This window comes from Neofelis nebulosa, chromosome 7 (assembly GCF_028018385.1).
Source record: "Neofelis nebulosa isolate mNeoNeb1 chromosome 7, mNeoNeb1.pri, whole genome shotgun sequence".
Lineage (NCBI taxonomy): Eukaryota > Metazoa > Chordata > Mammalia > Carnivora > Felidae > Neofelis > Neofelis nebulosa.
This window is the reverse complement of record NC_080788.1, coordinates 40,968,530-40,994,997: the sequence shown is the minus strand read 5'-3', so window position 1 is coordinate 40,994,997 and position 26,468 is coordinate 40,968,530. Positions and strand designations below refer to the sequence as shown.

The following is a 26,468-nucleotide window of genomic DNA, read 5'->3' as shown; positions in this document are numbered from 1 at the left end:
TCACAGCTGGCCAGGTAGATGATTTCTCCTTATTTTACATTTGAGGCACAGAGAGGTTAAGTAACCTGTATAGTGATGCACAGCTATAACGGACAGACCTGGGATTTGATGCCAAGTCTTCCTGTACACCATACCTAGAACTAGAATGAAACAGAGCAGTGGAATTTGAATTGAGGTCTAAGTCCAAAATGCATTTTTCTTTCAGAAATCATCTACATAAATATTTGCTCACTCCTTACCTAACAATAACCCTTTGCATTTTTACAGTATGCTTTATTTTTTTCCCATTATGTACACCTTCTTTTTTTTTTTCTTTTCTGGGGTGGGGGAAGTGCTGATATTTGCTCATGGGGCTCATGGCATAAAATTCACAAGGTACAAAAGAATACTGAAAACAGTTTTCAGTTCTTCAATTACCATATGACCCAACAGTTGCACTCCTAGATACGTACCCCAAAGAATTGAAAACAGGTATTCAAGCCAAAACCTGTACATGAGTCTTCATAGCAGTGGTATTCCTGATAGCCAAAAAGTGGAGACAGCCCGACTGTCCACCAACTGATGAACAGATAAACAAGGTGTGGTACATCCCTAAAGTGGAAAATAAAAGCCATGACGAGAATCAGCATGGATGAACCTCAAAAACATGCTAAGTGAAAGAAGCCAGACACAAAAGGTCACATACTGTATGATTCCATTTATATGAGATATCCAGAATGGGCAAATGCATAGAGCCAAAGAGCAGATTAGGGGCTGGGGGAGAGGAGATGGAAAAGGACTGCTAGTGCATATGGGGGGTTCCTTTCAGGGCGATGAAAATGTGGAACTACATCGAGGTGATGGTTGGACTATATGGAAATTGTACACTTTAAAATGGTTCAAATGGGGGCACCTGGGTGGCTCAGTCGGTTAAGCGCCCGACTTCACCTCAGGTCATGATCTCACTGTCCCGGAGTTTGAGCTTTGCGTCAGGCTCTGTGCTGACAGCTCAGAGCCTGGAACCTTTTTCGGATTCTGTGTCTCCTTCTCTCTCTCTGCCCCTCCCCTGCTTGCATTCTGTCTCTCTCTCTCTCTCAAAAATAAATAAATAAACATTTAAAAAAAAATTTTAATAAAATGCTTCAAATGGTTCATTTCATGTTATGTGAATTTTACCTCAACTTTATAAAAAGAATATTGAACATTGAGTCTCTCCCCCCAATCCTATCCCCTAGCAACTGGCACATGTTCCAGAGATATTCTGAGCATTTCTAAACATTTGTGTGTATAGTTTTTCATATAAATGGCAGCATGTTGGATACGTCGTTCTGTACCTTGTTTCTTCTACTTAACAGATTTTGAAGATTATTCTACGTCAGCACGTACAGACTTGCTAGGCTCTTGCTTTTGACATCTTTATACTGTTCCATTTTCTAGATGTGCTCTGGTTTATCTAGCCTGTCTGTTCCCTTTTGATGGAAACTTAGATTGTTTCCAGTATTTTGCTATTTCAAACAAGGCTGCTGTGAATAGCCTTGTACATGGGTCATTTCACACATGCCTCCTCTATCTGCAGGGATTTCCTAGAAATGGAATTACTGGGTCAAAGGGCATGTACATTTTAATTTTTGCAGTTGCAAAAATAATGCATATTTGTTATACAAATTTCAAACAACTCTGAAGCTCGTGGGCTAAAAAGTGAAAGAAGCTCTCCCCACAACCCATATCCTCCCTCTCCTTCGTCTGCCTCCCTTTTCTGTGCACTTCCTCCTTGGCTTCTGGCCTGCAGCTCTCAGAGCGTTCCCTGCCTGACTGATTCTGGGTCTCCCCCTCCTCCTACTCACCCCTCCCCCCACCTCCTCCTTCCCTTATCCCTCAGTAGAGACTTTCTCATCTGTCCCCAGGGCCTGGGCTGGGACTTAGGCTCACAGTCAAATATAGCCTTTACCACCAAACCTACCAAGAGCAGGTCCCTGGCAAATGTTTTTAAATCATAAAATGTTCAAACCAAAAGATTAGGGGCTTCTCACCCAACCCTCACATTCCACCTTACATAGGAGGCAACTGAGACCCAGAGAAGGGAAATGTGGCTCAGTGAGTGGGCTTACAGAGCCAGGAAGAGAAGCCACATTGCCTGACACCCTGTCCAGGAGTCATTTCACTAATTTAGTAAACAATTATTGAATACCATGAAAGCCCAATGGGTCAGGCACTGTTCTAGGCACTAGGCTCTAGCAATGAATGAGATAAACCTCACGTTATGCTTAGGAAGACCAACAAAAAACAAGAAAACAAAATATTTCACATGGTGGTAAGTGCCCCGTGAGAATAAAGAGTGACTGGAGCCCAGGAGTTTTAATACCCAGGGTGGTGGCATCTGAGCTAGAACCTGAACGACAGGAAAGATCCAGCTAAGCCAACACATGCAAAGGTCCTGAGGTAGGAAGAATATTTTTGGATTCAACAGACAAAAAGAAGGCACTCAGGACTAGTCACTTAGGGCCCTGGAGGCAGAGTGAGGTCATTCTTCAAATCTATAAGGTCAGCTTCAAACCCCTGTCCCAACCGTTCCTCCCAATAGCTCAGCCTAGAGGACACAGAAAGGGATCCTTGAACCCTTGCTGAATGAATGAATGAGTACTGTGTGTTAAGGTGAGTGAAGAAGCACAGAGGTGTGTTACAGGATCCTTGAACAGACAGATTCAAGCCCCAGGTTACTAGCTGTGTGCCTTGGAGCCTGCTGTTGTTTACCTGTAATGGCAGCCAATTCTTCATGGACATTGTGAGCTATACAGTTACATCTGTATGCAAATCTGCCCTTGTAGCCATAGTGGGAAAGAAGCCATAGACAATACAAAAACAAAGGCATAGCAGTGTTCCAATAAACTTCATTTGCAAAAACAGGCTGTGGGCCAACTCATACCTTAGAGAGTGGTTAAAATGTACCAGGTACTGGGCCGCCTGGGTGGCTCAGTCAGCTAAGCATCTGACTCTTGATTTCAGCTCAGGTCATAATCTCATGGTTTGCAGGCTCAAGCCCCACATCAGGCTCTGCACTGACAGCACAGAACCTGCTTGGGCTTCTCTTTCTCCCTCTCTCTCTCTCTGTTACCCCCCCGACACACACACCCAATAAACAAACAAACTTAAAAGAAATGTACCAGGTACAGTCCTAAGAGCCTTATGTATATTAACACCTATATAATGAGGAGCTCAACAGATAAGTTGTTCTGCATCTCATTTGGATCTTGGACACCCCTGAGATTTAGGTGGTGTCTCTGTGTGTTCGGAACACACACAGAGTTGTGCATACAGTTGGGGACGTGAAGGACCTTCTGAGGCTTTTGTGGGTCCCCTGGATGGATAATCCTGAAGGCCCTTGCTGTCTCAAACTTTGTCCAGGTGGTAGTACAAGGAATTGTGGAATGACATTGGGAAGGATCTGAGAGATAGAGTGGGAATGAACCAGAGACTTCCAGAGTGGATGGCTCCCCTGGGACAGGGGACCTAGCTGAGAAGGGTCTGTAGTGTGTGAGCTCTAGACAGTTGTCTTCCCAGGAAAATGTAGCCCCTGGAGGGCTTCCTTTCCAAGTGAATGGCAGAAAAAGCCTAGCCTGGGGTGTAGCCCTGCAGGAACCCCCTCAGTCCTGTCTCCTAGTAGCAGGGTGCACATCTCTTCAACTCTGTGCCTCCACTGTAAAATGAAGGAGTTGGTTTAGACTCATTCTTTTTTTTTTTTTAATTTTTTTTTTTAACATTTATTTATTTTTGAGACAGAGAGAGAGAGAGAGCATGAACAGGGGAGGGTCAGAGAAAGAGGGAGACACAGAATCGGAAACAGGCTCCAGGCTCTGAGCTGTCAGCACAGAGCCCGATGCGGGGCTCGAACCCACAGACTGAGATCATGACCTGAGCCGAAGTAGGATGCCCAACCGACTGAGCCACCCAGGCGCCCCATGTTTAGACTCATTCTTTACAGCTACAGGCATTTATGGGTACCTACTGTATGCCAAAGACTACATCGGACCTCACCAGCAGTGAAGCAGCCTCAAGCACAAAGAACTATGCCCAAGCAGAATGGGAAGCCACAGCACTAGAGCTGGACCCTGAAGATGGGTAGTTGGGGCATTCCAGGCAGAGGAAAGGACATGGGCATAGAAAAACTCAGAGTATGCAGAGCCTTGTTTGTCTGGAGTGTCAGGTGAACAGAGGAGCTCTAAGGAGCAAGGCAAGAAGTAGAATTGGCTCCACGGGTTGTTAGGACCCTGGTGGGAGCTAGATCAAGGGTCATCAAGAGGTGACAAGTGCAGGGCCTTAGGGGTCGGGAAAGAGACAGCACTGAGCCTTGCAGAGCTTTGTGGGAGGGGAGTAGGAGGGAGGGATAGTGATACCTGGGGCCTGGGTGGAGGGCACCAGGGGCAGGACAGAGAAGAAAGTGGGATTTGATAGGACATTTGTCTCTCAGGCTGGAAATGGGAGGCTAGCTGGGGATAGATTAAGGAAAAGCCCACCCAATATGAATGGCAGGCAGTGGCTGCCTTCCCAGAGAAGAGGTATTAGTAGGTGCTGCAGGAAGCAAGTTCCATTACTCCCCTTCCACCCCTTAACACTATTCTGGGAGGCCCACAATGCACATTAGCATGAGAAAAGCTCAGAGGGGGCATTGAGATACAGGTTTAGTTGATTCTACAGGCTGCTTTGAGTCCAGGGGCTCATTGAGGCTCACATGTGGACTTACTGGAAGAACATTCCAGACAAATTAAATCTAAGCAGGCATCAAAAAGATTTAACCATGGGGGCATCTGGATGAGTCAGTTGGTTGAGCATGCAACGCTTGACCTTAGGGTCCTGAGTTCGAGCCCAACGTTGGGTGTACAGATTACTTAAAAAAAAAAAAAAAAAAAAAAAAAGGATTTAACCATCTGACAAAGTTGAGTATATTTTTAATTGAAAACAATTTTTTAAAGTTTATTTTTGAGGGAGAGACAGAGTGAGCAAGGGAGGAGCAGAGAGAGGGAGAGAAAGAATCTCAAGCAGGCTCCACACTGTCAGCACGGAGCCCAATGTGGGGCTCGAACCCACAAACCATGAGATCATGACCTGAGCTGAAACCAAGAATTGGATGCTTAACTGACTGAGCCGCCCAAGGCCCTGAATATATTTTTTAAATGTTTTGAAGTAAAATGGCTTCGTTTAGAGGGATGGATAGAGTAAGCGTGCTGCTTCAAACAACCTGAGCCTTGCTCATCTCTACTGGAACCCATTTCCCCATAACATTCTAACCCAAGAGGTCGGGGTTTGTTATCCCTGTTCTAGATGAGGCAGCTGTGGCTCAGAGAGGTTTAGAAGCTGCTCCAAGATCACACAGCAGGAAAGTAGGGAGGCCAGGACAGGACTGGAACCCAAGTATCTCTGATCTCTGATTCCTTGCTCTTAACCTGCAGGACATGCAACCCACCAATCACATTAACTCTTCAAAAGTCGGGATTAAAAATTAGTTAGCAACGGGCGAGCCTGGGTGGCTCAGTTGGTGGAGCATGCGTCTCTTGATCTTGGAGTCCTGAGTTCGAGCCCCACAGTGGGTGTAGAGATTACTTAAAAAGAGAAGTTAGTAGCCACATTAAACCCATGGTTGACACAACAGTCAAGTCCCCTTTGCCTCCCACCGCATCAGTGCAGATGGCCTATCACCTGTCCTGAGCCCCCAGCTCTTTCAGAGCTGCTGGTTGTCCTGAGACACTGAAGCTGAAAGAAATGGCAAGGTCTCAGGCCTGGGAGCTTGGTGGAAATGGGCAAACTGAGAAGAGGAAACAATTTAGCAGGATGATTTTAGTTCATTTGTAATCAGACAGACTTGGATCCACCACTTACCAGTTACCTGACCTGAGACAATGAATCAACTGCCAATGAATATACTTCCCACGATGTAAAGTGGGGATAGTAGCAGTACCTACCTCACAATGTATATGAAATAAAATCAGCACTGTGTGTAACACACTGAGCCCAAGACCTGTGTATGTACGTAGCAGCATTCTTTGATCCTTAGTGTTGATCCTCAGGTGGTTGGGGTGGGTCTCTTGAGGTTTCTTTGGCATTCTGCAGGACTTTCTTTGGCATTCTTGGCATTTTGAATCTAAGATTCCCCCAACCTGTTGGAGCTGCTGGATAAAGGGTCAGGAGAGTGAGTGGAAACCAGCCTGGGAGTCTGAAGCAAAGCTCAAAGGTGGTCTCTGGGTATTTGGAGCCAGGGTAGAGGGCTTCTGCACAGGAGCTCAGAGATGCTGCTACCTGAACTTTTTTCCCTTTTCAATCCCTGCTAAGCACTTACCCAGCAAGCTCCCTCCTCCCTACACTCCATTTGAAGTCAGCCTTGGAGAGAGAGAGCAAGTCAGGACTCTCCAGTCAAAACACTAGAGGTGACATCTTGCTCTGTCAAGCTGTGTGAACTTGGGCAAATCACTCAATCAATGTCTCTCATTGGTAGTTTCCCCATCTGTGCAATGGGATGTATAATACTACTAATCTCAGGGGAGAGGTTGAGAAGGTGGGTCTATATTGTAAAGAGAGGATACGAAAGCACTTAGTAAACTTTTTTTTAAACGTTGATTTATTTTTGAGAGAGACAGAGCACAAGAGCATGTGTGCAGGCAGGGGAGGGGCAGAGAGAGGGGAGAGAGGAACCCAAGTGGACTCTGTGCTGACAGCAGCGAGCCTGATGTGGGGCTTGAACTCACAACCTGCGATATCATGACTTGAGCCGAAATTGGATGCTCAACTGACTGAGCCACCCAGGTGCCCCGAGCACTTAGTGAACTTTAAAGGCCATGCAAATCCTGGGTATAAATTTCCTCACAGAGCTGATACTGGCACCTCTTCCATGAAACCTTCCTAGACAGCCCAGTTGGAAGTGATTTCTTCCTCCATTGATCTCCCACTGCTGCTCATTGGAACATTACATATATACACGCTGCCCCTATCAAGAGACACAATTCTGAGTACAGAACAAGCCAGGTGTCCTGAATTCCAGCTACTGTCTTGGTAGTTTCTCTTGGCACTCCTCTTGTGGTCTGTCCACCAAGCACTTCCCTAGCACTTGTCCTGTTCTTCATCTGTAGATTGTAAGACCAGTCAGGTTCATCCTTTGTGGCTCTGCCACCTGACCCCATACCTTGGTGCATGTTGGGGCCCTTAACCCAAATGGATCAATACAGTCCTTCCCTGAGAATTTACATTTGGATCTGTGATTGACAGGGAGTTAATTCAGCATCCTGAGTAATTAAGCCTGTAACATACAAAGCTCAGAAGCTGGTAGCTTTTCTTTTCTACCATGTAGATGGGGAAACAGGGAAAGCTGTGATCAGAGAAATAAAGATAAGGGATAGGAAAAAGTCTTCTGGGATCCACGGGGCTCCATGACTTTCTGAGGCTTCCTTCTAGTAAATTCCCTTTTTGGCTTAAACTAGCACTTGTAGTTTCTTTTTCTTTCTTTCTTTTTTTTTTTTAATTAAAAAAAAATCTTTATTTATTTTTGAGAGAGAGAGATAGAGCATGAGCAGGGAAGGGACAGACAGAGAGGGAGACCCAGAATCTGAAGCGGGCTCCAGGCTCTGAGCTGTCAGCACAGAGCATGATGCGGGGCTCAAACTCATGGACCGCGAGATCATGACCTGAGCAGACAGATGCTTAACCCGCTTAACCCGACTGAACCACTCAGGTGCCCCAAGCACTTGTAGTTTCTATTACTTCCTGAACTTTACAGAAAAAAAGCCTCAGAAAGGCTTACCACCATGCCTGGGGTCACATAGCAATTTAGCAGCAGAGACGTCACAGGAACAGCAGGGAGCCTGCTTGGGATTTTCTATCTCCTTTTCTCTTGGCTCCTCTCCTGCCTGCCCCACCCACCGCCACCCCACCCCCCCAAGCTGCACATGTGCTCTCTCAAAAATAAATACACATTAAAAAATAGTGTTTTAAACATTAATCAAGGTGTAATTGGCATACAATAAATTGCACATTGTAAAGTACAGTTTGGGAAGCTTTTTTCCCCCTTTTTTTGAGAGAGAGCACTTGTGAGAGGAGGGCACTGACAGAGAGAGAGGGAGGGAGGGAGAGAGAATCCCATGCAGGCTCTGCACAGTCAGTGCAGAACCCAATGCAAGGCTCAATCTCATGACCCTGAGATCATGACCTAAGCCAAAATCAAGAGTCAGATGCTTAACCAACTGAGCCACCCAGGTGCCCCATTTGTAAGCTTTCAGGTAGATATACATTTGGGAAACCATCATCACATTCAAGATAATAAACATAACCATCCCCCACAAAAGTTTCCTCCTGTCCCTCCTTAATCCCTCCAGCTCCCTGCTGACTGTCACCCCAGGCAACCACTCAGCTGCTTTCAGTTACTATAGACTAGTTTGCATTTATAGAATTTTATATAAATGTAGCCATACAACATGTACTCTTTTTTGTCTGTCTTCTTTCAGTCAGCTTAATTGTTTTGAGAGTCGTCCATGTGGTTGTATATCTTAATAGATCCATTTCTGTTGCGGAGTAGTAATCAATTACATGGATATATAACAATTTTTTAATTTACCCGTTTTGACTATTGCAAATAAAGCTACTACGAACATTTATGTGTAAGTCTTTATACAGAGATAAATGCTTTTATTTCTTTTGGATAAATACCTAGAAGTGGAATGGCTTCGTCATTTGGTAGGTGAATACTATGCTTAAGTTTTGCTGAGCTGTTGTTCAAAGTGGCTTTACTATTTTACATTCCCACCAGTAGCGTATGAAAGTTCTAGTTGCTTCACATCTTCACTAAACCTTTAGTTTCAGCAATTTTAATTTTAGAAATTCTGGGGTGCCTGGGTGGTTCAGTAGGTTAAGCGTCTAACTTTGGCTCGCGTCATGATCTCATGGCTCATGAGTTTGAGCCCCACGTGGGGCTCTGTGGTAACAGCTCAGAGCCTGGAGCCTGCTTCAGATTCTGTGTCTCCCTCCTTCTCTGCCCCTCCCCCCTTGCGCTCTGTCTCTCTCTCTCTCAAAAATAAACATTAAAAATAATAATAAAAAAATAAAGTGGTAACCAAGAAGGGTTTAAATTTTTTTTAGAAATTCTAATAATTGCCTGTAATTTTAACTCTTAGGTCTGTCATCTATTTTGAGTTAGTTTGGGCATATATATGAGGTGTCAGTCAACTTTCTTTTTTTTTGTGTAGCTATGAATATCCAATTGTCCCAGCGTCATTTGTTGAAAGATTATCCTTTTTCACTTTTTAAAATAGATATAGGGCTATTTTGATTATTTACCTCTTCTTGGGTTAGCTTTCACGCTTTGTGTCATAGAGAATTAGTCCATTTCATCTAGGTTATTGAATGTATTGTCATAGAGTTTTTATGAATCATGTCAAGCACATTTTCATGTGTTTATTGGCCATTTGTGTATCTTCTCTGGAGAAATGTCTATCCAGATCTTTTGCTCAATTTTTAATTGGTTTGTTTTATTATTATTATTTTATGTTTATTTATTTTGAGATAAAGAGAGCGTGTGCACATGTAAGTGGCAGGGGGGGAGGTGCAAGGAGGAACAAAGAGAGAGGAGAGAATCCTGAGCCGCCTCCATGCTGTCGCGGGGAGCCCGAGGTGGTGCTTTACCCCATGAACTGAGAGATCAAGACCTGAATGGAAATCAAGAGTCAGATACTTAACTGACTGAGCCACCCAGGTGCCCCTTTTTACTATCTCATTGTAAGAGTTCTTTATACTATATACAAGTCCCTTATCAGATATATAGTTTGCAAACATTTTCTCCCACTCTGTGTTTTCTCCCTTTCTTAAGAGTGCCCTTTGAAGCACAAAACTTTTAAATTTTGATGAAGTCTATTTTATCTGATTATTCTTTTGCTGCTTGTGCTTTTGACGTCATATTTAGGAATCCTTTGCCTAATTTGGGATTTACTCCTATGTTTTCTAAATAAGAGTTTTATAATTTTAGCTCATACATTTAGGTATTTGATCTGTTTTGAGTTACTTTTTGTATATGATATGAGGTAAGATTTCCAACTGCTTTTTTTTTTTTTTTTTTTTTGTGCACATGACTGACTATCCAGTTGTCACAGCACTATTTGCTGTAAAGACTATTCTTTCACAATTGGTCTTTTCACCCTTGTTGAAAATCAAGTGACCATAGACACATGGGTTTGTTTCTGGACTGTCAATTTTATTCCACTGACCTATATGTCTATCCTTATGCTAGTATCACACTATCTTAAATTATTGTTGGCTGCTTTGTAGTAAGTCTTATTTTATGTTTTTTAAGTTTATTTTATTTATTTTGAGAGAGAAAGAGCAGGGGTGTTTGGGGCCCCCAGGTGTCTCAGTCAGTTAAGCATCTGACTTTTGATTTTAGTTCGGGTCATGATCTCATAATTCGTGAGTTTGAGCCCTGCATCAGTCTCCGTGCTGACAGTGTGGAGCCAGCTTAGGATTCTCTCTCTCTCCCTCTCTCTCTTCCCCTCTCCTGATTGTGCTCTCTTTCTCTCTCAAAAAAATTTAAAAAAAGAAAAAGAGTCAGCCACTTAACCGACTAAACCATCCAAGTGCCCCTGTAGTAAGTTTTATTTATTTATTTAAAAAAAAATTTTTTTTTAAACGTTTATTTATTTTTGAGACAGAGAGAGACAGAGCATGAATGGGGGAGGGTCAGAGAGAGAGGGAGACACAGAATCTGAAACGGGCTCCAGGCTCTGAGCTGTCAGCACAGAGCCCGACGCGGGGCTCGAACTCACAGACCGTGAGATCATGACCTGAGCCGAAGTCGGACGCTTAACCGACTGAGCCACCCAGGCGCCCCCCTGTAGTAAGTTTTAAAGTGAAGAAGTATAGATCCCCCAACTTTGTTCTTAATTTTCAAGATTGTTTTGGCTATGCTAGGCCCCTTGCAATTTGAATATGAATTTTAGCATCAGCTTGTCAATTTCTACAAAGATGCAACTGGAATTCTGACAGGAATTGTGCTGAATCTGTAGATCGAATAAATGGGGAGTATTGCTATCTTAACAATACTCAGTCTCCTGATTCATGAACATGGGATGTTTTCCATTTATTTTGATCTTTAATTTCTTTCAATAATGTTTTCTGAGTATAAGTTTTTCATTTCTTTTATTAAATCAATTCCTAAGTATTTTGGTACGCACTTTTGCAGCATATGTACTATTCCTAAGTACTTTGTTCTTTTCGATGCTATTATAAATGGAATTGTTTCCTTAATTTTATTTTCAGATTCTTGATTTATATATAGAAATACAATCAATTTTTATATACTAATCTTTCATCATGTAAACTTGCTGAACTTGTTTATTAGTTCTAATAGTGTTTTTTTGTGTGTGTGGATTCCTTAGGACTTCCTATATACAAGATCAAGTCATCTACATATATAGTTGTATGTTCTTCCTTACCAATCTTGATTTTTTAAATTTCTATTTATTGCCTAGTTACTCTGACTAGAACTTCTAATACAGTGTTGAATAAAATTAGTGGGAGCAGACATCCTTGTCTTGTTCCTGATCTTAGGAGGAAAGCATCAATCTTTTACTGTTAAGTACGATGTTAGCTGTGTAGTTTTGTTTTTTTTTTTAAGTTTATTTATTTATGTTGAGAGAGACAGAGATAGTGTGAATGGGCAAGCAGCAGAGAGAGAGGAGACCGAGAATCCTGAACAGGCTCTGTGCTGCCAGCAGCAGAGCCTGATGTGGGGCCTGAACCCATGAACTGTAAGATCATGACCTGAGTTGAAACCAAGGGTCAGATGTGTAACTGACTGAGCCACGCAGCCTCCCCCACTGTGCAGTTTTTATAGCTGCCCTTTATCATGTGGAGGGAATTCCATTCTATCCCCCCCCCCCTTTTTTTTAAATGAATGGTATTGGATTCTGTCAACTGCTTTTTGGTTTTTTTCTACCTTTTGAGACAATTATGTGCTTTTTGGTTTTTATTCTATTGATAAAGTTTATTACATTAATAGATTTTTGGAAGTTAAACTAACCTTGCATTCCCAGAATAAATTCCACTTCACTGTGGTATAATTCTTTTTATATATTGCTGGATTCAGCTTGCTAGTATTTTGTTGATTTTTGTCTCTGTATTATTTTTTTTTTAATTTTTAATGTTTATTTATTTATTTTTGAGAGGGAGAGAGCACAAGCAGGGAAGGGGCAGAGAGAGAGGGAGACACAGAATCCAAAGCAGGCTCCAGGCTCTTAGCTGTCGGTACAGAGCCTGACGCTGGGCTTGAACCCATGAACTGTGAGATCATGACCTGAGCTGAAGTCAGACGCTTAACCAACTGAGCCACCCAGGCGCCCCTTGTCTCTGTATTCTTAAGAGATATTGGTCTGTGGTTTTCTTGTGATCTCTTTGTTTGGTTTTGGTATCAGACATAATAAAATGAGTTGAGAATTGTTTCCCTCTCTTCTGTTTCCTGGAAGAGTTTGTGGAGAATTGTATTCATTCTTCTTTAAATATTTTGTAGAATTCCTCAGTGAAACTATCTAAGGTTGTGGGTGATTTCTTAAATTAATACTTCAATCTCTTTACTTGTTATAGGTCTATACAGATTGCCTATTTCTTCTTGAATTGGTTTCAGTAGTTTGTTTCTTTCTAGGAACTTGTCCATTTCATCTAAGTTATTAAATTTATTGGCAGAAGGTTGTTGATAGTATTCCTTATGCTTTTATAATCCTTTTTATTTCTGTAAAGTTGGCAGTAATGTTCCTTCTTTCATTTCTGATTCTAGTGATCTTTCTCTTTTCTTGATCATTCTAAGGGTTTGTCACTTTTGTTGACCTTTTCAAAAAACAACTTTTGGTTTATTGATTTTTCTCTATTTTCCTATTCTCTATTTCATTAATTTACACTCTAATTTTTACTGTTTCCTTACCTCTGCTTGCTGTAGATTTAGTTTGCTCTTCTTTTTATGGTGTCTTAAGGTGGAAGGTAAACATTTTAGGTTGATGTTGTATTTTTTATTTCTGTATTTTATTTTTATTTTTTGTTTATTTTTGAGAGAGCGTGCACACACACACATGTGAGCTGGGGAGGGGCAGAGACAGGCTCTCCACTGATAGCAGAGAACCCGATGTGGGCTTGCACTCACAAACCTTGAGATCATGACCTGAGCTGAAGTCGGACGCTTAACCCAACTGAGCCACCCAGGTGCCCGTTATTTTTATTTTTTCAAGTTTGTGTTTGTTCATTTAAATAACCTCTACACCCAACATGGGGATTGAACTCACGACCCTGAGATCAAGAGTCACATGCTCTTCTGGCTGAGCCAGCCAGGTGCCCCTCTTTCTGCATTTTAAAAATGTGGCTCCACTATTTTCTTGCTTGCACAGTTTCTGACCATAATAAATCCATTAGCCTTATTTATATTTGTATGTAATATGTCTTTTTACTCTGGCTGCTTTTTAAAAAAATTTTTTAATGTTTATTTATTTTTGAGAGACAGGGAGAGACTGAGCATGAGCAGGGGAGGGGCAGAGAGAGAGGGAGACACAGAATCCGAAGCAGGGTCCAGGCTCTGAGCTGTCAGCACAGGGCTGGACATGGGGCTCAAATTCACAAACCGAAAGATCATGAGCTGAGCTGAAATCGGATGCTTAACCGACTGAGCCATCCAGGTGCCCCTACTCTGACTGCTTTTAAATTTTCTCTTTATCACATTTTAAAAACAACTTACAATATACCTTGGTATAAGTTTTTTGGAGGGGAGTGGGCTGGGTTCAGTGTACTTTATTGGTGGTACATGACCAGGAAGGCTCCCCAAGCTCCTCCCACTCTTTAGGGGGCCTGAGTTGGAAAATACAGTGTGTTGGGAGATTGAGTTGGGGCCCTCAAGCAGCTGAGGGCCTCTGTCTTCCTCTTGTGTTCTTGCTGGGGCTCTTGGTCTGGGAGACTCTTACTCCTTGGAGGTCATGTGGATTGTAAGGTCTACCACCATTTTGCTGTAGTCAAATTCATCTTCATACTAGGAAATGAGCTTGACAAAGTGTTCATTGAGAGTAACACAAGCCCCAGCGTCAAAGGTGGAAGCGTGGGTATCCCTATTAAAGTTGCAGGACAAACCAGGTTCTCAGTGCAAATCAGGATGCCCATGAGGGGGCTGATACCTGCTTCACCACCCTCTTGATCTCATCACATATGGCAGCTTTCTCCAGGCAGCAGGTCAGATCCTGCTGACACATTGAGAGTGGAGACATGGCAGACCATGTTGGTGAGCTCCCCATATAGCTCAGGAATTACCTTGCCCATAGCTGTGGCATTGCCAGTAGGAGCAAGGGTGATGTTCTGCACAGCACATGGCTGTCATGCCACAGCTTACCAGAGGGGCCATCTACAGTCTTCTGGGTGGCAGTGATGGCATGGACTGTGGTCATGAGTCCCACCATGATGCTAAAGTTGTCATGGATGACTTTAGACAGGGGGCACCAAGCAGTTGGTGGTGCAGGAAGCATTTGGTGGTCTTGAGGGAGTTGTCATACCTCCCATGGTTCATTCCCATCACAAACATGGGGGCATCAAAGGAAGGGGCAGAGATGATGACCCTTTTGGCTCTACCCTTCATGTGAGCCCCAGTCTTCTCCAAGATAGTAAAGACATTATTGGACTCTACAACATACTCAGCACCAGCATCACACTATTTGAGGTTGGTGGGATCTCACTCTTAGAAGATGGAGATGTGCTTTCCACTGATGACAAGCTGCCCGTTCTCAGCCTTGACTGGGCCATTGAACTTGCCATGGGTAGAATCTTTCTGGAACATGTAGACGATGTAGTTGAGATCAATGAAGGGATCACTGATGGCAACAGTACTTTGTTAGAATTAAAAACAGCCCTTGGGGTACCTGGCCTGGGTAACTCAATTGGTAGAGCATGTGACTCTTGATCATTGTGTGTAGAGATTACTTAAAAATCAAATACTTTTTTAAAAGCTTTCTAATTTATTTTGAGAGAGAGAAAGAGAGAGAGAGAGATGGGAGGGGCAGTGGGAGAGGGAGAGAGAGAATCCCACACAGGCTCTGTTAGCACAGAGCCTGATGCAAGGCTCGAACTCATTAACTGTGAAATCATGACCTGAGCCAAAACCAAGAGTCGGATGCTTGACTGACTGAGCCACCCAAGTGCCCCAAAAATAAAATCTTTTAAAAAAAAAAGTGGCCCTGATGACCAGGTATCCAATATGGCCAAATCCGTTTACTCCAAGCTTTTCCATTGTGTCTCAGGGAACCAACTGGCAGTGCACAAGGAGATGCAGCAGTGTGTTGAGCTGGGAGGAGCAGAGAGCTTGGTATAGTTTCTGTGTATTGTGCTTGGGGTTCATTAAATATTTTAGATCTAATGATTTATCAGATTTTCATCAGTTTTCATCAAAGTTAGAAGTTTTTCAGTTCTTTTTTCCTTTTCCTTCAAGTATTTCTTTTTCTCATCCTCTTCCCTCTTTGGGGGACTCTAATTACACACACACATTAGATCACTTGAAGTCATGTCACAGCCCGCCAATGCCGTGTTATTATTATTTTGAAGCTTTTTTTCTCTGTGTATTTTACTTGGGATAGTTTCTGTACTATATATTCGAAGTTCGTTAGTCCTTTGCCATGTCTAATGTTCCATTAATCCATCTAGTGTATTTTCTATCTCAGACATTATAGTTTTCATCCTTAGAATTTTAATTAATTTGGGTCTTTTAAAAATATCTTCTATTTCTCTACTTCACATGGTCAGTCTTTGTTTTATCTTCTTGCACATGTGGAACGTGGTTATAATAACTGTTTTAATGTCTATGTCTCTTAATCCCATCATCTGGGTAATTCTGGGTAGGTTTCAATTGATCGGTTTTTCTTTTCATTATGGGTCATACTTTCCTGTTTCTTTGTATAAGTGCTAATTTTTATCGGTTGGCAGACACTGTGGATTTTATTTTGTTGGGTGCTGGATATTTCTGTAATCTTATCAATATTCTTGAGTTTTGCTCTGGGGTGCAAAAGCACTTGGAAACAATTTGGTCCTTTTTCAGATCTTGCTTTTGTTGGGGCCAGAGTGATGTTTTGTCTTCACTCACTTCTGAGTCAAAAAGTCTTGGGGCGCCTGGGTGGCGCAGTCGGTTAAGCGTCCGACTTCAGCCAGGTCACGATCTCGCGGTCCGTGAGTTCGAGCCCCGCGTCGGGCTCTGGGCTGATGGCTCGGAGCCTGGAGCCTGTTTCCGACTCGGTGTCTCCCTCTCTCTCTGCCCCTCCCCCGTTCATGCTCTGTCTCTCTCTCTGTCCCAAAAATAAATAAAAAACGTTGAAAAAAAAATTAAAAAAAAAAAAAAAAAGTCTTGTGAATGCTCTACTCAATGCCCCATTAATTGTGAGGTTTCCACTCTGGTTCCTGGGAGCCAGCACTATTCCTAGCCTCGTGTGAGCTCCCAGGATTATTCCCTCTAACCCTACTGGTTGATTCTAACCATGCTTTCGAGTAGTTTCTTCAAATGCAGGCACTATGCTGAATGACCAAAGGGGTACTACCTCTGTAGAGCTCCACAGTTCTCTCTGTGTGCAACTTTCTCCTTTTTGGTTCTCTGTCTTGTGTCCCCAGGCTCCTGACTCCATCTTGTCAGTGCAGGAGACTGCTGGTCTCCACCTGCCCTTCTCTCCCTGTGCTCTGGTCTGGACACTTTCTTTAGGCAGTAAGGTGGGGCATTCATAAGCCTCTCCCCATTTGGTTCCTACTCTCAGGAGTCACTGCTTTTCCTAGTCTGACGTCCAATGCCTTGAGAACCGTTGTTTCACATATTCTGTGGGGAATTTTAGTCATCTCAGGTGGGGACATACATCCAGTCCCGGTTACTCCAACTCAGCTGGAAGCAGAAATTCTCGTGATGGTTTGTTCATTTGTCCAGTGGGCACTTATTGGGGGAGAGCTTGCTGGGTCCCCCTCACAGTGGTCTTGTGGCTCTCCAGACAGTCCAGATTTTCCTATCTCAGGGCCTTTGCATGGGCCCTCTCCTCTGTCTGGACTGCTCTTTCTAGCTGTACTTCCTCTCTCAGCTCAGAGGCCTTTTCTGACTACTTACTCTGTGTAAAGCGAATTGCTCTCTTTTTTATTTCCCATCACACTTCTGCTTTCCTTTACAATTTCTTTTACTAGAGTGTAGGCAGGAATTTCTGTCAGATTCCCTGGAGCCAGCTCAGGGCCAGGCACACTATAGGTATGCAATAAATATTTATTAAATGACTGAGGTCTTTGTATATTTCATGGTACCTGTCATATAACAGAGCTCAGTCAAACTGGGGCTGCTTGTCTGATGGGGGCATAGCTCCTCGCCCTAAGTCCCCACCAGGGAAGGGATACAGGGCCCCTGGACTGAGGCCATGCACTCCTTAGTGATAACTGAAGGCCCCTGGGTACCGGCCAGGGAGGGTTTGACAGGTGGGGCTGATGAGTTCCAGACCCAGGCCTCTGGGCCCCGGCACAGGCCGACAGAACCGGACACTGGGCAGGAGCCAGAGCCAAGCTTCCATGACGTCGTTGCCTTCAAGGGCCATGCTCCTCCCTAGGCTTTTGGTGGGACTTCAGATCTCACCCAACCCTCTTAGAGCTATCTGCCACCAGATTCTGGGGAAAGATGGAGGCGTCCTCCCTGGTTCGAGTCCCAGATCTGGTTGTATGACCATCTACAACGATCAGAACACTCACAGAGTTGGCTCTATAAAGTCAAAAGTACTTTCTACATGGAAAACCTCTGTGAACTGAAAACAAGTGCTCACTGAACTGGCAAAGCCTTAGGAAGCTTCTGTTCCAAACCCCTACTTTTAACAAAGGAAGAGCCTGAGGTTTAAATGAAATAATGTATGTAGACTGCTTGGCACTGGGCTTGGAACTTTGTGTTTTTTTGCCAGCTACTAGCCACCTGCCTACCCCAGGCTGAGCGACCAGTGCCTCAGTGCCTCCCTCCTTCCCAAAGTCCTTCCTACCTCAGCTGGGGGCCTTGATCCATCTTTCTTCAACAAGGATTATAGTTATCATTTTCTTTTTTTCTAATGTTTATTTTTTGAGAGAGAGAGAGAGAGAGAGAGAAAACACAAGTGGGGGAGGGGCAGAGAGAGAGATGGGGCAGAGGATCTGAAGCAGGCCCTGCACTGACAGCAGAGAGCCTGATGTGGAGCTTGAACTCACGAACTGTGAGATCATGACCTGAGCTGAAGTCGGACACTTAACCGACTGAGCCACCCAGGTGCCCCCGTAGTTACCATTTTCTGAGCATTTGTGAGGTGCCAAGCCATGAGCTAATAAGCACTCTACATATATCATTTAACTATTTTGTCATAGGATGAGATAGTATTATTGTCCCCATTTTACTGGTGAGGAAGCTGAGGCTCAGAGACATTAGGTAATCTCCTCAAGGTCCTATAATTACTAAGTGGCTGACAGTGTTTAGACCTCGGAAGTCTCCTAGTGTTTAGGTTCTGGCTTCTCTTCCCTTAGATGTCTCTTCTAATAACTTGTATTTCCTGCCAGCTATTCCTTCCTGGGCCTTTGGGAAGGTTTCTGAGAATCTACTGGGTCAGTCATTGGAACAGGGCAAGAGAGGGTCTAAAGCTTCTAGCTAAAAGCCTGCCATGAGTCCCCACTAGGAGCTTTTGTGGAGTTGGCAGTAAGGCTGTCTCTGAGGGTCAAAGATAATCCCCTGTCAAAAACACAGCCCTGTAGGAAGGAACAGGGCATGGGCAGGAGCCCACAGACCCAGCCATTCTCTCAGCAAGCATCCTGCCAGCTGGTTGTCTAGGAGCTCCCAGTTGTACATTCCCCACAGGACGGTGGGAGCTGTAGATGGAGGCAGTCCAGCCCTGTAGCAGCTCCACATGGGCAAGGTTACCTCTGATGGGGCTGCTGGGGGGCCTGGCCTCTCTAGGAGGGGGCAGTACTGGAACCAGCCTTGAGGACCTTCCCAATTTGGATGAAGGAGAGTGGGGGTTGGATGGGCAGCCTTTCCAGCACAGGGAAGACAAGAGTGCTGGTCAGGCCATCCAGCGTTTCCCCCAGGCTCTTCGCATGTGCCCCAGTGTGTCCATAACAGAACCCTCTAACTCAGGGGTTGTTAGTGCCACTTGGCACATGAGGAAACTGAGTCTAGGGTCCAAGACTGCAGGCAGGATGTGCTGAATGCCAGCTGATGAAGTGAATCATTCTAAGGGAGGCCATGGGAGACCACAGGAGGTTCCTAAAGCCATTTTACCTGGGTGATGTGTGGGGTGGAGGAGAAAAGAGTGGAGACCAGAGACAGTGCAGAGACTGTTGGAGCAATCTTTGTGAGCCACAAGGGAGGTCTGGGCCAGGGCAAGAGCCAAGAAATAGAGGCCTTTGGGGATGGGCGGGGCTGATGGAAGGTGCAGGAGGTCTGAGCCAGAAGGGATCTCAAAGATCATCCACCCAACCCACCTGTTTTACACAAGGAAACTGAGGCCCAAGGAAGTAAGGGAGCTTACCTAAGGACACACAAGAGGTTAACAATAGAGTCACACTGGGGTGCCTTGCTGGCTCAGTCAGTAGATCATGGGACTCTTGATCTTGGGGCCATGAGTTTCAGTCCCAGGTTTGGCATAGAGTTTACTTTAAAAAAAAAGAAAAAAAAAGTATGGGTGCCTAGGTGGCTGAGTCGGTTAAGCTTCCAACTTTGGTTCAGGTCATGATCTCACGGTTCATGGCTTTGAGCCCCACGTTTGGCTCTGTGCTGACAGCTCGGAGCCTGGACCCTGCTTCAGATTCTGTGTCTCCCTCTCTCTCTGCTCCTCCCCTGCTCATGCTCTCTCTCTCTCTCAAAAATAAGTAAATATTTTTTTTAAATTAAGAGAAAAAAGTATCTGACTCTTGATTTCGGCTCAGGTCATGATCCTGCGGTTATTGAGATAGAGCCCCGTGTCAGGCTCTGCGCTGATAGCAGAAGCCTGTTCGGGATTCTCTCTCTCCTTCTCTCTCTGTCCTTCCCCAGCTCACGCATACACACTTTCTCTCTCGAAATAAATAAGTAAACATTAAAATAATAAATAAATAAATAAATAAATAAATAAATAAATAAAATAGTAGAGGCATGCTAAAAAAACCAAACCAAAACCAAAACAAAACCTTAGAAGCTCAATGACACTCCCATTAAATATGGAGCCAAGTTTCCTCCTATAATAGACTCCCCTCCTCCAGGGATCAACCCCTTACCTGGGGTTATCAGGGGTTCCAGTATGGTCCAGTTCAGTTTCTGTCTTACTGTGGGACCCAGAGCCTCCCCTCTCATTCCCTGGGCCACAGCTGGCTCATTTGTTGAGGCCATTGGACCAGCAGACTGCTATGATCCCTTTCTGCTCTGAGTACCCAAAGAAAAACAGGCTAGGGCTTCCCCTAGTGCCTAATCCAGTCTGACACTAACATGTGTTGAGGCTGGTCCCGTTGCTGGGGCTCACATGCCTAGGGAGGGAGTACCTGGTCCTGAGGAGGCAACATGATCTGTAAAGGATCCCTGACCCTCTCCTTTTGAACCCTGGAGAGGGCATCTCAGTCATGTGAGGACCACAGGGACATTAGCCATGCAGAGATGGGAGGCTGGGGAGGTGGCTACCTGGGGGAAAGACTAGGAAGAGGGGAGAGAAGGAAGTAGGAGAGGGTGGCCTGGGATCTCAAAGGGTAAAAACTGAGCTGTGGGAAGGGCCCTGCAGGGGTCTTGCAGTGAGAAGGTGCCCAGCCTGCCTCCTCTGGAGGGTTGTGGGACATGCCACCAACCACCTATAATTTTCTCTGTGTATGAACCAAGTCGAGGTGAACTGTTCTGGGCCAGGCTGGAAGGAGTGGGCCTGGGCCAGAAACCCTGGAGAAGGGGAAGGAGAGGGGTGGTAAGCCTGGATGAAAGAGGAGGGAGGCAGAAGGGAAGGAGTCAAGGACCCCCACCTGGGAGCTCTGCAGGCAGAGGAAGGGTGTGTGCAGGGGGCTTTCAAGGATGCCTTGTCCCTGATAAGGGTCACTCTCGGGTATCACATATAGGCATGCCAGGCATGAGGAGACCTGGTATGAAGGGGAGAAAGCATTAAATTTAAGCCAGGCCAGGCCTGTATTTCAGACCCTTCTGCTCACTAGCTGTGTGGCCCTGGGAAGGTCTCTTGGCCTCTCTGAGCATCAGATTCTAGAACCAAAGAACTGTTGTGTTTCATCCTTCATATAGGCAAGATGTGGAGATCAGATGTCAATCCTACCCTAGACCCTCCCATTCCCTTTACTGGTCACCCTGGTCATGCCACTTCTTCACCCAAACATACACCCATCCTAGGCCCTGGGACTGGCATTAGTCCTCATCTCCCCACCTCCACTGCCTATAAGGGGCTGCATGAAGCATTCTGGGAGCATCCTAGCCCCTCTAAAGGGGTTTGAGCCAATAGAGGACCTATTCAGTAAGGGGACCAAAGGGGAGGCTGGGAGTGGGAGGTGGGGCAAGGACCTTCCTATACCTGCTTCACCCCCATCCCCCTCCCCCAACTCTCTGATGGGCTGTCTGGGGCTCCCCTCCCCTTTCTCTAAGCTCAGGCCTTGCTGGTCTTCTCGACAACAAGAAGTGAATGTTATTTAAAAGGAGATCAGGAGATTTGCCTTAAATAGGCATGGAGTGCTGTGCCAGGGCCCAGGGTGAGAGGCGGGGGAGGAGGCCACCCTGAGTGGAGAGGGAAAAAAAGAAAGAGGAGAAGACCTTCTCTGGGGTGTGCATAGCCCTTCTAGTTTACCCAGCACAATCCCAGGCTATAGGGCATCGGTCACACAGGGCTTACTCCCACCCTACCCCATTCTGAGGATAAGGAAACTGAGACCCAGCTCAGGGAACTGACAAGCACGAGCTACCAGATGCCAGATGCCATGGTCTCTCCACAACACATAGTCCCCAGGAGTTCACAGAGGAATTGTGTCCAGAAGATAAGGCCCCCATGGTGGGGATGGGGGGGCTCCCACAGGGTGGGGGCATTTTGGGACTCCCCCTGACATCTGCTCCCACCATCAGTTCCCAGGCCTTTGGCTCCTGCCCCCATGTTGCCCCTGCCTGACCCCCCAGCACCAGCATGTAATTGGACGCCCTCCTCACCCCACACCTTCCAGGGGAGCTGGGGCTCTGCTTACTGAACCCAACACCAGCCAGCCAGGAGGGAAGTGAGGGGGCGTTCCTGGCAAGGAGGATGCTGGAGCCAAGGGAGTAAGAGTGGGAGGAGTGGGAGGTGGGCTAGCAGTCAGCCCCCTCCCACTGGGGCTTGTCTGGCACTTCCCTATTCAGGGTCTCTGTCCAAGCCCTTCCCCTTCCATCTTGGCTCCTCCTAGCCATTTCTGCCCTAGCAGGTGATGCTCTTGGAATCATAAAGAAATGGAGTCTTTTTTTTCCCCCTTTTTAAACTAGGTTTGAGCCCAGCACAGGCTCAAAGGAACTCCTAACCCTGAGATCAAGACCTCAGCTGAGATCAAGAGTCCAACACTTAACCTACTGAGCCACCCAGCTGCCCATCCCCCTTTTAAAGATTTTATTTTTAATCTCCACACCCAACGTGGGGCTCAAACTTACAACCTGGAGATCAAGAGTCTCATGCTCTACCGACTGAGCCAGCCAGGAGCCCCCAAGAAAGGGAGTCTTGAGTGTGGGGTTTCTGGGACAAAGCTGGGGGCTGAGAGGCACTCATGCCTGCTCCTTTTTTCAAAGGCTCTGAATACCAGGGTGAGGCCTTATGCCCATCCTGGCTCTGCCATTTACAGCTAAGCAACTGTGAGCTGCCCACCTTCTGTGAGCCTGTCTCCTCCTCGATAATTGCAGTCTAAAGATCCCCTCCAAGAATTGTCAAAGTTTTGTTAAGGGTTTTGAGTTCAAGCCCCATGTTGGGCATGCAGCCTACTTAAAAAAAAAAAAAAAAAAAAAAAAAAAAAAAAGAAGAAAGAAGAGGGCCATTTCTGATAAATGCACTTACTGACTAGGGCTGGAACTTTATGTTTGTTGGGGGAAGTAGGGGGCCTTCATTCTCCCCTTCTCCATAGTGTGTGGGCACAGCCTGGGTCCCCTAGGAGGGAAGACTGTGAAAGAGGATATTCATTTACTCTGGATCCTGTTAATTCTCTTTGTTATTCTCTAGGCCACTCAAGAGGCTGGGAGGGTAAGGGAGGGGGGCAGTGCAGGGTGGTCACTTAAAGTAAGTGTAATGAAGACAATAAGAGCTAACTGTGAGGGTTTACCCATGCCTGGCTCTACCCCAGTTCTTTACTTGTCCTAACTCCATTGATGGCTCTTAGACCCATTTCACTGAAGATGAAATTAGGGTTGAGGATTTAGGTAGCATATTCAAGGTCACACGGGAAGTGGTGGAGCCATTTGGAGCTTTAGGGCTCTCTGTTGACTTTGCAAAAACCCCAGTACCCTGTAGCTGGGACTTGGGTTCTAGACCCAGCTTGCAGTGTGGCTAAATCATCTAACCTCTCAAGAGATCAGTTTTCTCTCTATACGGTGGGGATAGTGTCCCACCGTCCTCTCAGGGTTATTGTGGAAAAATGAACAAGAGGGCTAATGAACACAAACCATGAGGCACTCCACACATACCCAGTGCAAGTTTCTCAACAAAGGAACCTCCCCCTCCCTATACCTACGGGCACCCAGCTCCTGAGGTGTCCACGAGCCCCTCCCTAGCACAGCAAGGAGACAAAGGACATGCCAGGTCTCTGGGAAGGGACTAAATGACCACTTAGTGCCACCTAGTGGTCTTTAGTGTGTGGTGCTTGGGGAGCAGAAGGGCCTCTTATTCTGGGATTGGGGGTCTGAGCATGACCATTGGCCCTGTGGAGGTGGGCAAAATATGCCAGGACCTCAGGAAAGATGTGATCATGCTGAGCTAAGCCCTCCCCCGGGCACCGCCCCCCCCTCCGCTGAGGGTAGGGTGCAGCTGGGCACTCCATCCGTCTGCCAACTCAGCCCCACATTTCACTTCCTCTGGACAGCTCCAGGAAGACAGTGGGGGGCAGGGCACGGAGTTCTAGTTCCAGCCCAGCTACTGCCTAGCTCCCCAGGACTCAGCTACCTCGTCTGCAAAATCAGAGTAAACATCCCTGCCTCTCAGGGGACCTTTTCTTTCATTTATCAAATATTTTATGAAGTATCTCCTTTCTGAAGTCCATCATGCTGAGTGCTGTGGGGACACAAAGACATCGAAGCCAGGTCTCTTGCTCCCAAAGGCTCCACCTCATTCCAGGAGAAGACAGACTTGTGAATTGCTAATTACCATCGGAGGCAGGTCACTACTGAGTGCTCCATCTTCAGGCACAGAAGAGGGGGGTGGGGCGGCAGAAAGTGGGACTCACAGGAGCCCCTCTTAGCCCCAGGAGGGGCTCTCACCCCTGTGTTGAGCCCCCTCAGGAATATGTCTGCCTCCCCCAACAGCCATTTTCTCTTGCTTTCCAGTGGAATAAAGTGGGATGTCAAGCTCCATCTTTCACACTTCTATGCCTTTGTACTACACAGTTCCCTTTTCCAAAATGGCTTTCTCCAACTTGTCCACCTGATAAACTTCTCTCCAGCCTTCCTCTGGAGAGTGGAGGGGAGAAGGATGGGAAATGCCCATGACTTGGCAACTAGAGGGGACACAGATCGTCTCCCAAGCAGTGGCACAGGAACCCCCATCACCTGGACAGCATGCTCAGGCAGGTGGGAAGCCCCCTGGGCCCCTAACTGCGGGATCTCTGCATTCTTTCATCCTTTGTTCATTCCTTGCTGTTGGCCTGCCCCAGTCCCTGTGCTGGGCTAGGTGCACCGGTTGCAGGAAGCAGGGGCCTCAATCCTGTTCTGAGGAGCTTTCTGGTGCAGGAGACAGACCCACAGGCAAGGACAACACAGTGGATGTGCTGAGACTGGAGCCTTTTTTCTAGAAAGGGGCAGGGCTAGGTCCTGGGAACAGAGGTGATGTTTGAGGTGAGTCATGAGGGGTTAATCTGGACATCTCAGGTTAGCCCAAGTCAGGGAGGTATGCAGGGGGAAGGCACCCACCTCCCAGTCCCTTTCCCCAACCATCCTCTAAGTGAGCTCTCCTCACCCACAGGTACTCCTTATTTGATCAGTTAGTTGCTTGCTTGTTTATAAATCTGTCTCCCTGTATTCACCCTAAGCATCCCAGGGCCATGTCTTTCTGGTTCACTGGGGTCTTCAGGGTCTAGTCCAGCACCTGGAACATTATAGGTGCTCAATAGGTAAATATTTGTGGAATCAATGCATGAATGAACACACAGGCTGGGCAGGAAGTCTCTTTTATCCCAGAATGACAGTGATTACTGGAGATATTTTCTCTGTTCTGACCATACTTATCTGTCCACCACACCCCCATTTTCTAAGCAGGGTCACTAGGCCTTTGGGCTTCTTTGCCTCAAATCCAGAGGCTACCTGAGAGCACACTCTCCTGGCTTTTGCTTCCAGTTTCTTGAGGGGATTATGCTGGGGGGAAGGAGAGGCAGAGAGAGGAGGGTTTCCAAAACTAGGGAGGGGTGAGGGGTGAGTGAAGGTGGCCTGGGAGCACCACAAGGAGGTGGCAGGGCTCTGGAGGGCAGAGTGTGAGGCCCCTGGAGAGGCTATGACCTCTCCTCCACACTTACCTTTCCCTAGGGCCTGGGTAGAGTCAAAGCCTATGGAGCTTGTCACTGTGGGTATCAGCAGCCACCATGAGGCCATGGACACGAGAGACCTGCTCTTGCAAGCCCTACTCCCAGCCTGTGTGACGCCAGGGGTGAATGGAGAGCCCTCAATTCTAAGATGGGGTTTCCCTACACCCTCAGGGATATAGGTTTGAAGTTAGATTAAATTAGATGCCAAGAACATAAAGGACTGTGAGGTTCCTTACACATATCCCTCTGGCCTGAGGGCAGCTCCTCCTCACAGGGGACATGTGTGCCTTTCTCTGGAGCCTTCTGGAGAACATCAAGAAGGGACTTTCTGGTATACAGGCAGTCCCGTGAGGAAGACATCTTTAAGCAGGGCAAGTCCATATGAGACCAGGAAAGCTAAAATCAGTCCTTGGGGGAGGGGAAAAATCTGGGGGTAGTGGGACATGCCTACTAGTGTGTAGTAGGAGAGCGGTCAGAGAGGAGAGCCCCAGGAGAGGATGCAGAAGAAATGACTGCATCACCAGGATCCTCAAACATCTTCAACAGCCTGGCTCTGGGGGATGATGGGACATTCATCTCTTGGCAGAAGCCCTGGTCCCTCTCGTACCTTGATGGTATATCCAACCTCTTGCTAGGTACTCTTGCTAGTAGCTGCAGGGCTTGCATTGGAGACCAAGCCCCACCAGCCACATACCTGCACCTGCCTTTAGGTGTGGGCTGAGTGAAGCAAGGAGGCGGGAAAGTACAGGATTCCTTCCCTGATGGCTGTGCTTGTGTCCAGGGGACACAGAACTTCCCCCAGC

General features: G+C 46.1%; 1 protein-coding gene across 2 annotated transcripts in view; it reads right to left on the bottom strand.

The window, feature by feature from the left end:
• Nucleotides 1–298: 298 nt before the first annotated feature.
• Nucleotides 299–26,468, bottom strand: part of PIF1 (PIF1 5'-to-3' DNA helicase) — a 45,365-nt gene continuing 19,195 nt past the window's right edge. For both annotated transcript variants that reach the window (XM_058737398.1, XM_058737400.1), the window contains exons 13-14: nucleotides 5,934–6,140; nucleotides 299–591 (exon numbers count right to left, since the gene is read on the bottom strand). In XM_058737398.1, the coding sequence (XP_058593381.1) occupies nucleotides 502–591; nucleotides 5,934–6,140 (297 nt within the window). In that variant the 3' untranslated portion in view covers nucleotides 299–501. The remainder of the gene's footprint in view (nucleotides 592–5,933; nucleotides 6,141–26,468) is intronic.